The sequence below is a fragment of the Leptonotus elevatus genome, chromosome 9, assembly GCF_054856555.1.
Source record: "Leptonotus elevatus isolate MCC_2025b chromosome 9, RoL_Lele_1.0, whole genome shotgun sequence".
Classification (NCBI taxonomy): domain Eukaryota; kingdom Metazoa; phylum Chordata; class Actinopteri; order Syngnathiformes; family Syngnathidae; genus Leptonotus; species Leptonotus elevatus.
This window is the reverse complement of record NC_141247.1, coordinates 23,619,786-23,635,422: the sequence shown is the minus strand read 5'-3', so window position 1 is coordinate 23,635,422 and position 15,637 is coordinate 23,619,786. Positions and strand designations below refer to the sequence as shown.

The window sequence follows — 15,637 nt, the reverse complement described above, 5'->3', positions numbered from 1 at the left end:
AAGCCGATGCCCTTTTACACCCTGTCTGCGTTAAGAGTTGAGTCCCCCCCCCCCCCCCCCCCCTAAGTGGTTTTAGCTGGAGGGCTGACAGCCAGCCAGAGAGACAGTGGTTTGGCACAGCTGAGAGGAAGACAAAGGGGTGGGGGGTGTTGGTATCGACTCGACCGGGGCTTTATTGTTTTACCCCCCCCCCCCCCAAAAAAAATCGAAAAAATTAGGTGGACATAAAAAAAAATGACGAGTGAGCGCAGCCTCCCCGCAACTTAGACGATAGCGCTTTTGTTGTGTTAGCTAAGTAGCTCGGGAGCCTCGCGTCAGCTTTGATTGACAGAAGTTTATCGTGTTCAGATTAGGAAGATTTGAACAGTCAGGGGCGAGTGGAAGAGTTTGCCACAACTGTCTTTTAATTTATTACATTATTTATTACATTTTAAGGCAGCATAGTGGTTTGGTGGTTAGTCCGGCCCCTTCACAGTTGGAAATCAGATTTCCTCCCACAGCCCAAGAACATACACGCTAGCTTGGCTGAAGACAATGCGAAAAGTTAAGAACAAAAAAAAAAAACTTAACGACATTGCCTTAACACAGGCCCGCTATCTTAATACTAACATTTTATGGAAAATGCCATTGACATGCTAACGGTTAGCATCACAATTTGCAGTTTTAGTACCCTTTAAGCAACGGATATTTGTGCAGCAAACAACACTACCATAAGCATGGCCATTAGCTTAATGCCAAAATACAATGGAAAATGCCATTGATATGCTAACGGTTAGCATCCATATTTGCAGTTTTCGAACCCTTTCAGCAATGGTTCATATTTGTACTCCAAACAACACTGCCTTAAGAATGGCCGCTAGCTTAATGCTAACATATAATTTAACATGCCATTGACATGCTAGCAGTTAGCATCATTATTAGTGGCTTTACAATCCTTTAAGCAACATGTCGGCCTGCTAGTTCAATGCGAACGCATGATGAAAAATGCCATTGACATGCTAACGGTTAGAGTTGACATTTGTGATTTTAGCAACGGATATTTGCGCACCAAACAACAATGCCGTACGAATGGCCCACTAGCTTAATGTCAACATATCATTGAAAATGCTATTGATGTGCTAATAGTTAGCGTCGATATTTGCGGAACTCTTCAAACTGATATTTGTGCATAAACAGACAATGGTTCTACACAAGTAGATATTTAGCATATATTTGTCATGCTATACAAAAAAAGCTAGCTGAAAACGGCAAACTCAAATTGTGTGACCAGCCAGTTACCTTTTGGGTTGGTTTGATCCGCATCCGCATCAGATTACTTTATTTACACCCAACCAAACAAAATGGGAGGACTAAAAAGGTTGTGGCGTGAAAGCATAAAGCGTATAAGGCACATACTTATGTCAATGTTGGAAAAGTCAAACAAACTTCAAAGTCGAGCAAAAATAGTTCCGACATGGACTATGTTATTTTTTTTTTCCCTCCTCGCAACACACCCACGTACACATCACCATCTCGACCCGCGTTAACCGCAATACAAACACACGTTTAAAGCCATTTTTGCCCAATTTATCCTCGTATATAATTGGTTCAAGGTGTTACTTGGATTATGGAGACGTTCGTGCGTTACATCAACAATGACAGATGACTTCCTGATTTTGAAGGGAAAAAAAAACATTCTGCATCGACCTGCTGGTTTGCTGAGAGTCAAAACAGACGTAGACGTGGGTTCTATTAGCCGGCGTGTAATTGAATGACAAGCCGGTCCAGGCACAAGACCTCGCTCGTCTCTTCGTCTTTTGACTTTCCCTTTTTGTCAATTAGATTTGATGAGTGTTCTCATAATTCCATTTAGAACAGAGGCAGGAAATGTTTGCGCTCAAGGGCCACAATCAGATGATTTTTAAAAAGAGAAAAAAAAATGGGTGACATCATTTTTATATGAGGTAGATACCAATTTAAACAGTTACAGTGAAACGATTTAACAGTTAATTTAAAAAAACATTTATTTTTAATTGCTGTCATTCAAACTTAATTTAATGACAGATAATTCCTCAATATTTAATAAAATAGTATATATTCATCATTATTTTAATCAAATATCTTGGAATGAATTAGAATTTTTTTTAATGATATATTATATGTAGGTTTACAACAAAAATTCTACTATTTTCTATTGCAATTAACAATTACTAAAATAAATAAAATGTTAAATGTATAAATGAAATTGTTCATTTTACCAATATTTTCATGTGATTATTTACAATAAACCAAACCAACCAATTATTTGGTAATTTTTTTTCTCATGGTTACTAATGTTGTTGTTGTTGTTGTTTTTTACTCTAAAACAATCAATAATGAACAAAATGAAAAATATACAGTATATTTCTATGAATTTGTTCATTGTGCATAATTTTTAAATTTGATTTACAATAAATCAATCAAACAATCATTTTATACATTTTGTTTAATTGATAAATGAATACAAACATTTTAAAATGATTGTATGGGTATAATTTTAGTAACAAAAAAACAAAACATGAATGAATGTAACTCTCTCAAAATTCCAGCAGGTGGCAGAAGAGCACAAGTGATTTCCCAACTGGACTTGCACAGTGCAAATGCTGCGCATGCACGTCCAGGTACATGCGCGTGCATTTGATCAAACCTCAGCTCAGCCCGTTGGCTGTGCAAGTCAATTAAAAGCAGCTCGTTTAGACAATTTAGTAAAAACACATGCACAATTCACAAACACACACAAATAGGAGCAAAAGCCCCTTCTTAAGATCATAAACGAATTAAATGCAACTCAGATGTAATTACAAGTAATTGACTTTATCTCAAACAGCCTCATAAAATATATATTTGGATTAGATCCACTTACACTGTTAAATCCAATTAAGTGCCGCTGCGGTTTTCCCGGACTGGATTTGTTGATTATTTTGAAATAAATTCACGCAATGCTTGTTTGTATTGCCTGTACATACAAGCCAGTCATTGTGTGCGTGCGCGCGTGCGCGCGTGCGTGTGTGCGTGCGTGCGCAGCCCGAGCTGATTACAGTGACATGGAGCAGACATGCTAGCCATTCCCGTATTACCGTGGTAACCTCAATTAGTTGCTGCTGAGACGGCACAGCTGCTTTTCACTTTTTTTTTTCCACTCTTGGGATGAAAGCCGGTTTCTTCGAAAAGTCGCACCGGTGGCCGTTTGAAGCCGGCGTTTCCAGGAAGGAGCCGCGCCCTGTTTTCCGAGGCCTCTGCTCCAAACGTTTGGCCGTCTCAATATTTCAATTGCGTTTTAAACCGATAATGTTCGAGGCATGTCCCCGTCTTTTATTACATATTAACATACAACTGCATTTTTTTTTTTTTTTTTTAAATGACAGATTTCATTTAAATGTAGTAGCACAAGGCATCTGGTGTCTTACTCCATATTACAAATTTGTCAAAGTCTTTCCAAGTTAGACATAATAATGTTGTTGATATCAAAGACTTACAAGAATTGTGAAAAAATCAAATTGAGGACTTCTCGAGATCTGCTGCCAGCCGTCGTACGACTTTGCTGCGTGAAGATGACGCTCCGTCGTAATAATATTCACTCGCCTCATTTGCCGCCATCTTGCCCCCGCTTTTCTTCAATGATTCCTCTTTCCCCTGCCGCTGTCCATCATGCTGTCCTAAACTCCGCCCCTCCCCCTCCCTTCAACCTTCTGCTGCTGGCTGTTGAGTAACAGTACAGGTCGACGCATTGTGTCTGACCTGATGGGAGATTAGCGCGACATTTAGCAAAGGGCAGCGCATTAACGCCCAACAAAATGCATTTGCATACGCACGTGCGCGTAAAGACTTCCTGCGTCTTGCCTCCATTGTCTTGACCGCCATCATGCAAATCTCGTCTTTTGTTTTCATGCTTTCAATCAAACCTCGGCAACGTTGCCCATTGCGAGATACTTTCCACCATAAGTGAAATGTTTTAATGTGATACGTTTGACTTATGAACTCGCCCCAAAAAAATAAAGTGATTAATTTTTTGTTGTTGTAATTAATCACATGACTTCAATAGTTAACTCATGATTAATCTCAAATTGTATTTCTAAATGTACAGTAAATGATGTCTATAAGTTTTCATACTCTTGTTAACATAAAAATGGGAAAAAATGTTAAACAACAGAAATATGGCTGCATCCTTTTGTCATTGATAAAGTAATTTCATAATAATTCATAAAATTGAGTTAAAATTAAAAAGATGTACTGCAAAAGTGTGATCTTGATTTGTGTTGAGGTCATTTTCTCTGCCACTAGATGGCATAATTGCATTTGTAAGACATTGGTGGCAGCTCACTGCATTTTTCTTTTCATATTAAGAGCTATCTTATCTTTAACATGAAATAACTTAAATATGCATTATTATTACATTTATTACTGCTAAACTGCGACGCGGACGTGTCCGATGCGTTGCGACTGGAATTCCCAGTACAGGCTTTCCAAGTAAGGAGCGGTCCTTAATCGCGCGTTAAAAAAATGGGTGGCGTTAAAGAAACTTTATTTATTTATTTATTTATTATTTTTATTTTTTCTTCTTTTTTATTTGAGAGCGTTAACGGAATTTGAAATGAACACACTAATTTTGAAACCCCTCGAATAAAGAAATAAATCCAATTAGCAATTGGCCTTTTTTTTATTCTGGCTGGCATCCAGTCCAGGGTGTACCTGCTGGGATAGGCTCCAGCACCCCAGTGACCCTTATAGGGAATAAGCGGTTAAGAAAATGGATGGATGGATGGATGGATAGTATTATCGAAGATCAGCATAGTCGCTTAACTGGTAACTTTGATTTAAAGAACACAAAAAGGAACTCCACCAACCGGAAGTCAAACTTGTTACGATAAATGACCGCATCATAATGTGAAATTGAATCACGTTCCAACAGGAGATTAAACTTCCTTTTCTGGTTTGGCAGCAATACGCTTCTGTCAAGTTAGCATACTACAAAGTAAAAACCCATTAAATAAATGATCACTCCAAAATGCAGACATTGCTCGGATTTGAGCGACAAAAAAAAATAAAAATCATCACTCGTGTACAACATTGTTGCGAATGATAAACTTATGATTGATTTGAGAAGGACGACGTCACCCTGTCACATTTGCCAAACTTCTCCCGAGACCAAACATGCTTTCATTTGACGATGACGTAGAGTTGCTTGTCTCGAGTGTAAAAACAGAGCGTTTGTTTACATCCGTTTACGACGACGCGAGATGACTCGCTTCAAGTTAATCTCTCGATTTTTGGCAGCCAAAAAGCTGCTTTGAGGCCCCGCATTGCGAAAAAGTGCCGCTCTTGTTTTTTTTTTCTCGATGCCAAAGTGCTGAGCTCAGATTGCGGCGTCCCGCACGGTTCAAGCAGTCATTTTTGTTCAAATTGGGGCAGATAGGATTTAGGCTGATCAGACTCATGTCGTCAAAAAATGGCACGCAGCAAGAAATACATAGCGTTCGATTTGCCTCCCAAACGGTTCAATAGAGAGCAATGTGGAGACACACGCTTCGATTCTATGAATGTCTCCTGCTTTAACAGGGATTGACAAAACCAATATTGACACATCGCACATCGATAATCGGGCCAAAATTAAGCAATTTCTGCTCTTCTGAATAAAGTCCCGATTTGTGTCTGGAAGATCATCCAGAGCGATTTTCCTACATGATCTACTTGGTCACCAGTAGGGGCTGACAATCGTAAGCCGGTTCACCAATTACAATAGCAAATATTTACACTAAGTGTATGGTCAAAACTCTGACTATGCGATGGAGACGTTCAACAACAATAAACTATGTTTTGCTATGTTCGTATTTTTCTGGAAGTCAGTAAAGGATCAATTTTCAGACATTTCCTAAAAGATTATCATCAACGATTATCCTGTGGTGTGGGGCGAGTTATGTATGCATCTTCTCCTCGATCTGCTGTCACTATTGGGGATGACAATCGTGTATGATAACACAGATCTGCTCGAAAAATGGTTCGGGACGACAACCGTAATCCTCGCAAAACTGGTAGCCGGTCACGAAGCGTAGCCTAGCTAGCTTCTTTTAGTTCTTGTACTACAGACGTCTGGTTTGTGGGATGGGACTCACGATTATCAGTGGAGATATCGTTATATTATATAAGAGGCATAAGAACACACTTGGCAATTCTTTGTCATGTTTTGTGGGGTCACTCATATGTCCAAAAAAAAAAAAAAAAAAAAAAAAAAGGAGGTTAGAGCAGAACAGAGGTGGCAAATCCAGGTCCAGAAAGTAAAAACCCTGCCACAGTTTGGTTTTAGCCCCAGGTGCTAGCTAGCTAGCTCCCGAGCAGGTAACAGAGCACCATGGGAGCTAGCTAGGGAGAGCTAGCTAGGGAGAGCTAGCTAGGGAGCTAGCTAGGGAGCTAGCTAGGGAGCCACTATTTATTTATACAACTACTACTTTATTGCGTAGCCGTTGTGCTTGTGTGTCCATTTCCACTCCAGATCCTTCCACTTCCTGTGGCGTCTCTCATCTGTCTTTCGGCCGAGCAGGCGTGGCCCGTGTCACCCTAACGAGAGTCGACAAGGATAATTCTCAGACTCGGTCTGTGGTTGACTCCCCCCGCCCAGCCCGGTGCGCTTCATCCCTCCGTCATCTCCGCACTTAATCATCTGCTTTCATCGCTCTCCTCTGTTTGGACCGCCGATTCCACACACTTCAATCTGTAATCGTCTCAGGCTTTTGTCCATCCAGCTACGATCTCGATGCCTGCTGCTGTAGACATGCAAATGTCCCTGGAATTATTCTATTGGTGGATATAAAGCAACTTGCAAAAATTCCTGAGCCACTACTTGCTTTACTGCTTTACTAGGATGTGTGTCAGAAAAGTTCCAGGACTGGTGTGACCGCAGAACTATTTCAAATCGAAAATAGTAGTTTCCTCTTCAAAGTCTTGACACCCTTTTCGAACCTTCTCTAAGGGCCCTCTCCTCAGCTTCATCCTTACGGCCATCTTGATGACAGAATAAAGTCTGTTCTCAGCTACTTGTGCAAACGCGTTCGAAAAAAATCGCTCTTACTTTTCTGATCAAAAGCACTGATTCGAATCAAAATTTGGGCTATAGTTTTCAAATAAACAAAAGTTATAGCAATTTTTGATCAATCCATATCAATTCCACACTTTATTTTACCATTTATATTAAGTGTAAATTATTTGATTTTTTCGCACTACCGAATCGATGTAAGCCCCACTTATTTAAACTCAAACCGCACCCACTTCCGGTTTGTGCCACACCCACTTCCGGTTTATGCCACGCCCTCTAAATGCAGCTACAGATCAATTCGATGGTTGAACAGATACAGATAGTGATGTACTCGCTCATACCTAATAAATACTGTAGTAGTGCTAAAACCAAACGGAAAAGATGGGAGCAAAGCACAACAACCTGACGAAACGAACATCCTCCTCCAACTTCAACATAGTTCCTTGGACACAAGAGGGTGCAAAACGATTTGCTTTGGCCTGACCAAAAAATAAATACAAAATCTCAAAAGGCCAATTGGCAGATGGCCAACATGCAAATGTTGCATTCATTATAAAAAGAAACAAAAAATCTTAATTGCTCGGATTTTAATTTGACCCGCTGCGAAAGCAGCCTTCTCGTGTTCTAATGACGCCAATGGGATCCCGCAGCAAAAAAAAAGGATTCCTATACATCTGCTTTATTGCTTTTCAATGGCGTTTGCCAATCCCCGAAAATGTTGAACTTTGTTTTAACAAAAAGATTTAATGGCTTTATGCTCGTTGCACAAACTCAGCTGTGATAGGCTCCAACCCCCTGCTGTGGCCTTGAACAGGAAAAGCTGAAGGAAAATGGACGGATGATTTAAGATTGTGCTGCCAAAAAAAAAAAACACACACACACACACACACCAGTGCCTTTGAGCAATAAATCCTCATCCCGATAATGTAAGGTGACCGCACTCTTATGTCTATAAAAAATACATGTTTAATCAAAGTCGGTGCAACCGGTGTCCTCGTTTACGCTGAGCGCGGTAATCGCATGTTCTACAAAGTCGGACTTCCCTCTGTGAAAACAGTGTCTTGCTTTTGATAAGTATTTGATAAGATGACATTTGAGGCCGTCAAACAATCAACAAGGAACAAGTTGAATGTTTTATGACGCCTTATGGTTAAAGTCTGAGTGAAAAATGCGCCGTGGGTCGAAGCCAGCATTTTTTGGTTAAGGTTAAGGTACGATCGCGGCTTGCGCAAGAGAAACAAAACCGTCCCGACGGCCTTCGGTGGTTTCCCCCAAAAAGTATCGGATTATGTAAAAGTTTGACTCGACAGCTCGCTTGATTTTTATTCGGTGTTTGGTTTCACATCTTTTGTTTTGCAGAAGGCTGCGTGATTAGCGGTGCTCAAAATCAATTGTTGACATCCCTCTGGCGGATTTGATCGTCTTTGCCTGCTAATCATTGGGAATCAATTTGACAGTCTCAATTTCAACTTGACATTGGGAATACAACCAAAGACCGCGATTTTTTTTCAGGAGGGATCCTCTCCAAATGTGCATTTTTTTTCATCCTTCATCCATCACCTCCTCTCCCCTCAAAGTTAGCTGAACTTCTCCCAAACTATTTCAGACTTTTTTTCTTTTTTCTTTTTTTTCTTACTGTTTATGTTCCATTCACTTTAGTAAGTGTAGAAGTGTTATCTTGGATTATCATCTCCCTTTACCGCAATTTACTAGAGAATATCAAATTCTATGAAAATGTGAACGCATCTCTTATACGATATCCAACGGCTTAAGGCGGGCTAACACTTGAACGAGGACTTTTGCGCGGACCGTTTGAAGTCTCACCTCCAAAGACTTTTGTTGCCTTTCTCGCGGGTCCGCCACCGTCTTGTCGGGATTACGGTGGAATTTTGGGGAGTCGGGGTGTTTGTTTATAAAGGGAAGCGCTCCGATATGGATCCGTGAGTCTGCGTGTGCACCGGGAAGAATCGCTTTGTGGATTAACGTGCTCGGCCGAATCAGCAAGCTACGAAAAAAAGTCTACAAAGTCCAATTGAGGTGCCGTTTGTAAAGCGGTTATTGCTGGAAATAACTTTTTCCTCACATTTCCAACAATGTTTGTCACCTTAAATACTAAATCCAATTATTATATGTTATATCTAAGTGTAAAATACTTTAATATATATTTAACTGAAACGTTACATTTGAGTATAAATGTAAGAAACATCTAAATACAAATGTGAATTATATATTTAAAGGTAAGGTTAATTTCAATATAAATCTCAAGTGTAATTGTCAAATATATTTTGAATTATAAAACTCAATTTGCACATTGAACTTGTTTATCTGGCGCAACTGCAATTTATTTAGGTATCACTACTAGATCCATTCCTGCCACGAGAGTTTGCAGCTAGCTAGCTTGCTAGCGCCTGTTTTTTTTCTCTCGGGAATTTGCCACATAATGTCTCAAATATTCAAGTTTCTATTTTCTCGTAGCTAGCTAGCTACGGCTACGCCCCTAAAATGAATCTTCCCTGGATGCCAAAAAAAGGTCAAAGTAAAATATCATTTATTTCTCGTAAATGTGTGAGTTTTTATCGCGCAAATTTGCCACCATATAATGTCGCAAATGTTCATGTTTTTTTCTGGTAGCTAGCTAGCTACGGCTACACCCCGAAAATGAATCTTTCACTTTCCTTTCTTTTCTTTGGTCCTTCCTCGGTTCTCCTGACGGCCTCACGACTCTGGCTGGATTTTGAAGTGTTCGGTATAGGTGAACGGTATGGGATTTTTTTAATAGGTGAACTAATGCATACACACTCACACACACACGCACATGCGCATACACACCCACATACAAAAAGAAAAGAAAAGAAAAAGAGAGAAATGATGATGACATGTCAAATCGGTAAAATTACTGAATGAACTCATGAGCTGAGCTCTCCAGAAAAAAATAAATAATTTTTTTTTTAAAGAAAATGAATCTTTCCTGGATACCACAATTTACAGAACAGATTTTTTTCTTTTCTTTTCTCCATGCAAGGGAATGAGGCTGCGGACAAGCCCATCCCCGGCTGAGAGGAGCGCGGGAAGCCTGCTAGCGCCTACAGAGCCGCATGCACGGCTCTGGCGTGTATCATTAAGAAGCCTGTTAGCTTGTGAGCTAGCTACATTGTAGAAAGAGGGATAAATTACAGCTCCAGAGGCTTTAAGCGGATATCATTTCATGGCTCAGTCATGGGTTCGCTTGTTGTTCCAGAGCGGAAACAAAAGCTAGGTAGCCTCTTTGGACATACTTTTAATTTGATCACATTTGGCAAATTTGGTTGTTAACAATACTTTCCTTCATGGTATGTCAAATTTCAAAGATTGTGCGTCTTACCTGTACACTGTAGTGGGAGGATAGCTGGCCATGTCATAGATGAGTCGTATGTGCCCTTGGTAGAGTTCCACAGCCAGCGGGTCGTGATCCTCCTTATACAACAAAATCCCGTTGTCTTTGTCGGTGGCCACCTGACAGGGGAGACACGCGACACGATTTACACATCATTCCGGTACCTCATGCATTATTCTGTCAGCGCCGCACACAAAATCCGCCACGTGTGACAGGACAAACCGCTCGATAATGTTCGGCCACTAAAGATAATTTGGGTCAATAATGGTTCAGTGTGCGCAGATAGAATAAAACGCTCCAAATTACACGGCTGCCTAGCGGACAAAAAAGCGCCGAAAACCTCCCACACACGAGATAACAAGTGCGCCCCTAATCTCTGGACATGCTCTCATGAGAATTTAGGTGGAAATTGGGGGCAAAGTTAACCCTTTAGGAAACTCGTTGGGAGGTATGCAATGTAGCTGCTGGTGAGCGGTAGATGTTTTTTGTTTTTTTATGGCGGAGGGAGACGGGGTGTTGTGAGGCTTACATTCGAACCTTGCTAGCACTTTCAAGACTACATACTCCAGCTTGAAGATGAGTTTCATTTGTCCCGTGACCACGCTTGTAACCACATTTACGGTTCCAAAATAAGATCAAAGTAAAATCTCTGCCTCAAAGCTGCGCAGGGTTCATGAGGGAGTTTCTCGTAAATGTGTGAGTTTTTTTCTCGCCAAATTTGCCTCTTTATAATGTCGCAAATATTCAAGTTTTTTTTTTATAGTAAATTTGTGTGTTTTTTTATCTTGCAAATTTGCCATTATAATGTCGCAAATGTTTGTTTGTGGGTTTGAGTATGGGGATGCTGGGGGGAGGGGTGGTTTATCTTGTTATTGTACTATGGATGTTTTAATTGTTCAGCACCTTGAGTTGCGTTTTAATGTATGAAAGGTGCTATATCAATAAAGTTTGATTGATTGATTAAAATATTCAAGTTCTTGAAAATTTGTAAAAAAAAAATCGCTCAAATTTGCCACTTTATAATGTCGTAGATATTCAAGTTTTTTCTCCTAAATTTGTCATTTTTGTCTCTCAAATTTGCCGCTTTATAATGTCGCAAATATTCGTTTTTTCTCGTAATTTTTTTTTTCTTTGCAAATTTGCCTCTTTATAATGTCGCAAATATTCAAGTTTTTTCTCGTAAATTTTTTTTTCTTTGCAAATTTGCCACTTTATAATGTCGTATATATTATAATATAACGTTTTTCTCTCTCGCAAATTTGCATATACATATTTATACATGGCCCTATTACACCGTCTTACAGCCATTCACACATACTAGACAGTGAGGAAAACGTAACAAGACTTGAATACGGAGAAAAACAATGACCTAAAATCCACGCCACACTAGGTTTTCGGGCAAATAGGGCACCCGTGGCCGCCGGGAACGTCGCGCTAACGCAGCCTAACAGGTGGCCATGTGGCTGTGGGGGGGGGCCAAACACTTAACACTGCAGCTTTACCGTGGAACTCGGCCAATTCCACAGCTGCTAACAAGGTGCTGGAAAGGAGAGAGAGAGAGAAGATAGAGATATGAACAAAGGTTGGATGATAACGAGAAAAAGAGTGAGAGAACGTGTTAAAAGGGAACAAGTAGAGAGTGATTTATGAAGGGCTGTCAATTCACTTTATCCCCCCCCACCCCCCCCCCCCCCCCCCCCCCCCGCAGTGGAGGACTTTTGGTGCGGATTTAACAGCTTTGGCATTGAAAAGTGAAAAGCTGCTGGCGGGAAGGTGGAAGCACACATTCCCGTTCGCACAGGTGTTAAACATAAGTGTTCCACTTTTATGCTTTCTGCCCGTTTCGCCGCACGATCTCGCGTCTTCAAAAAAGGCAGCAGGAAAATACCCCTCATTTGGGATTCGACTTTCACATGTCCAGAACAGTCCGCAGTGGAAATGGGGAGTGTAAAGAGTGTATATGAGTGTGTGCGTGTGCGTGTGTGTGTGAGCACAGCAGGTCTTGGATGCCGCATGTTGCAGATGTTGATTCAATTTCAGAGTTTCAAAGCTACATTTGATGTTTTACACGTTCCTAAACTTAACCCTCTTCTTATGTTCCTTTCTCACGGACACCAATTCAGTTCAGTATTAAAAAGCACAATATGCATTTCAAAATTGCATTTATATAAGTGAAGTAATAAAGGACAGTTGTAAAATAAGATGAATTCTTATTTAAATAATTTTGAAATGTAAACGTGTATTGAAATTTGAACCGTAACAAAACATTGATGAATGCATTCTAGTATATAATGTGTATTTTATTCATTATTGAAAACAAATAAAATAAATATATATATATATATATATATATATATATATATATATATATATATTACTTTTTAATAATTAGATTTAATGGAAATTAATCATAAAAATACAGAAAAAAATAAGGTCGGCATAAAAAGTTGAATACAAATTATGTATAATTTAAAAAAAATATATATATATTTTTTGATTTTTTTGGAGTAAAGGTTACTAAATAGATTTAATAGTCATATATATATATATATATATAAATATAATAATAATTAGAAAACATGTTATTCATGTTTTATTATTTTCAAAGAATACATCTAAAATAGTAGGTTATCATTTCAAAATTATAAAAGTATTTTAAATAATTAGATGACACTTAATATACCGGTGCAAGTAATTCATGTTTTTTAAAATAAATAAATAAATAAAATAAAATAAAATAAAAAAATACCTTGAATTTGACAAGGAAATTTTTCTCGACTGAGGTAAATAAACATTCATGTTTACAAATATAATAAAAACATAAAATATAACAGTGAGTTCATTACAATTTAAAACCAAAAACAACAAAAACGAGACCAAATGCAAGCATACCTGGAACGAGATGTGAACATTTGGCCGTAGCTTTGCGCCCGGGAGCTCCACGTACGCCTCTCGGCCCAGGAAGTGGACGGTGGCCATCTTGTCGCATTTGTTGCCGTAGAAGCCGGGCATGCAGCGGCAGACGGGCTCGTCGGCCACCAGCAGGCACTGGGCGCCGTTTTGGCACTCGCTGTGGTCGCACGGGCTGGTCTGCAGCAGGATCATGGGCGGGGGATTCTCGCAGAACAAGCCGCTGGAATGATGACGAGGATGTTGCGAAACTCAGTTTTGAAAATTGAACTTTGACATCTTGAGATTGTGAGAAGAGGAAAATATTTGCATTGACGCACATGAATATGATTGTGTTTTAAGATTTCACAGCTTAATCTCTTTGGTCTATTTGGCCAAATTGCTGCTTGTTGTCAAGTGAGTGGAGTTCACTACAAAAAAAAAAAAAAAACGCTCCTGATGTAATTCCTCGACAAGTTTCCCCCCCACAAGCAATTTCACAAGTCTGTAAATAATATCCTGCATCTGTCACGTGGCACGTAAAGGCGGTCAAGTGGCTCCGCGGCCATCTGCATCTCCTCCAGCTGTGTTTGCGTGTGTAGCTTCCATCTCTGTAAACCTCACCTGAAGCCCTCCTTGCAGACGCACGTGTAGCCGTTGACGGCGTCCACGCACTCGGCGCCATGTTGACACTTGTTCTCCAGACAGTCGTCGTAGTCCTGCTCGCAGAAATGGCCCACGTAGCCTGGCAAACATTCGCACCTGCACAAATGTGGACGTCATCATTACTGATGAGAGACGCAAATGTCATCATTTCGTCTGACTTTAACTCATTCAAACCCAACAACGTGTAAATACGTTTTTTAATACTTTGTCCTTCACTCCCAAAAACGTAGATTCTACAATTATGTTTTTTTTTTCATGCAAGAGTATACAGAAGGCTTTGATGCAGCTTCTGACATGAAGAGGTGGCTTAAAGTAAAGGTAGTTATTACAAATAACGGCCAGCAGGTATAAAAAAGTTGAATACAAATTATGTAGATTTTTTTTTAAAGAAACATATATTTTTTGATTTTTGGGGTAGTAAAGGTTACTAAATAGATTTAATAGTCATATATATATATATATATATATATACATATATATACATATATATATATACATATACATATATATATATATACATATATACATATATATATACATATATATATATATATATATATATATATATATATATATATATGACTATTAAATCTATTTAGTAAGTATATATATATATATATATATAAGCGGCAGCAGAGTATAAGAGATCAACCAGGGCCATGTTGCAACAAGCTCTTTTTTGACAGTGTTTTCACCAGGAATGTGAATATTGATGGAACTTAGCTACATTGTAATGCTAATGCTAATTGCTGAAAAACTGAAACAAATATACTTGTTTTCCCTGATGAAAGAAGAGACTCCATGTTTTTATAGCAATAGAAGACAATATTTTGTGGGCCTTGAAAAATCAGTCAAAATCCAGTAAAACAGCCGGGAGCAAAGGGGGTTGCTTCAGTGAAAATGACTGGGAGTGAATAAAGTTCATGTCAAATAGGCTTAGTGTGAAATGTGGGCCCGTTTGTCAATAGAAACCTATTTGGCTATTTCTCACATCATCCCACGAACGCCTCAAGGGAGTTTCTTCAATTTATTTTCCGACTTTGACTCAAGGAAGAGCCGATCAGATATTTTTGGATGATCAAAGGTGACCTCTGAAGATGTTTTTTTAACAGCTTTCTGATTTACCCGCCGCTATTCACCTGTAACTGCGCCCGACGTGGGCGCACTTGGAGTCGTGCTCGCAGGGGTCGAAACCAGGAAGACAGGGGTCCAGCACCTCCTCGCAAAGGTCGCCTGGTGACAGCCAGAGGGAGAAAAACGACCTCATTTTGATGTAGGTGCAAAAAACATGGCATAGACAAACATTTGCGATGCAATGCGAGGGATTAAGGCCGAGCTTTACAACATCTGTTAACATAAAAGCAGGGCATAAATCCCAGCGGAGACATTAATAGACAGAAAAAGGGTGGGAAAAAGGTCTAATTTATGCGCCTCTATCTGGTTCCGACGCCATTAAAACTCTCGTCTTCATTCTGTGCCTGCTTTAATCTAATCCTGACGCCCCCCCCCCCCCCCCCCCCCCCACTAACTCCCACCATGTCTGTCTCCAGCAGCCTTTTCCCAAGACCTTTATAGCCTCGCTGGTAAATTACGCTCTGGAATCAGATGGAAACAGAAAAATGTCATTTTGTATTATTAACATGAATCCGAGTCAGGCTGTTTGA

At 39.6% G+C, this 15,637-nt stretch overlaps 1 protein-coding gene across 2 annotated transcripts in view; it reads right to left on the bottom strand.

Moving 5' to 3' along the window:
* The window catches only part of slit3 (slit homolog 3 (Drosophila)), a 240,606-nt gene that overhangs the window by 8,305 nt on the left and 216,664 nt on the right, over positions 1–15,637 (bottom strand). For both annotated transcript variants that reach the window (XM_086084418.1, XM_086084417.1), the window contains exons 30-33: positions 15,113–15,206; positions 13,932–14,069; positions 13,311–13,551; positions 10,407–10,537 (exon numbers count right to left, since the gene is read on the bottom strand). In XM_086084418.1, coding sequence (XP_085940544.1) covers positions 10,407–10,537; positions 13,311–13,551; positions 13,932–14,069; positions 15,113–15,206 — 604 coding nt within the window. The remainder of the gene's footprint in view (positions 1–10,406; positions 10,538–13,310; positions 13,552–13,931; positions 14,070–15,112; positions 15,207–15,637) is intronic.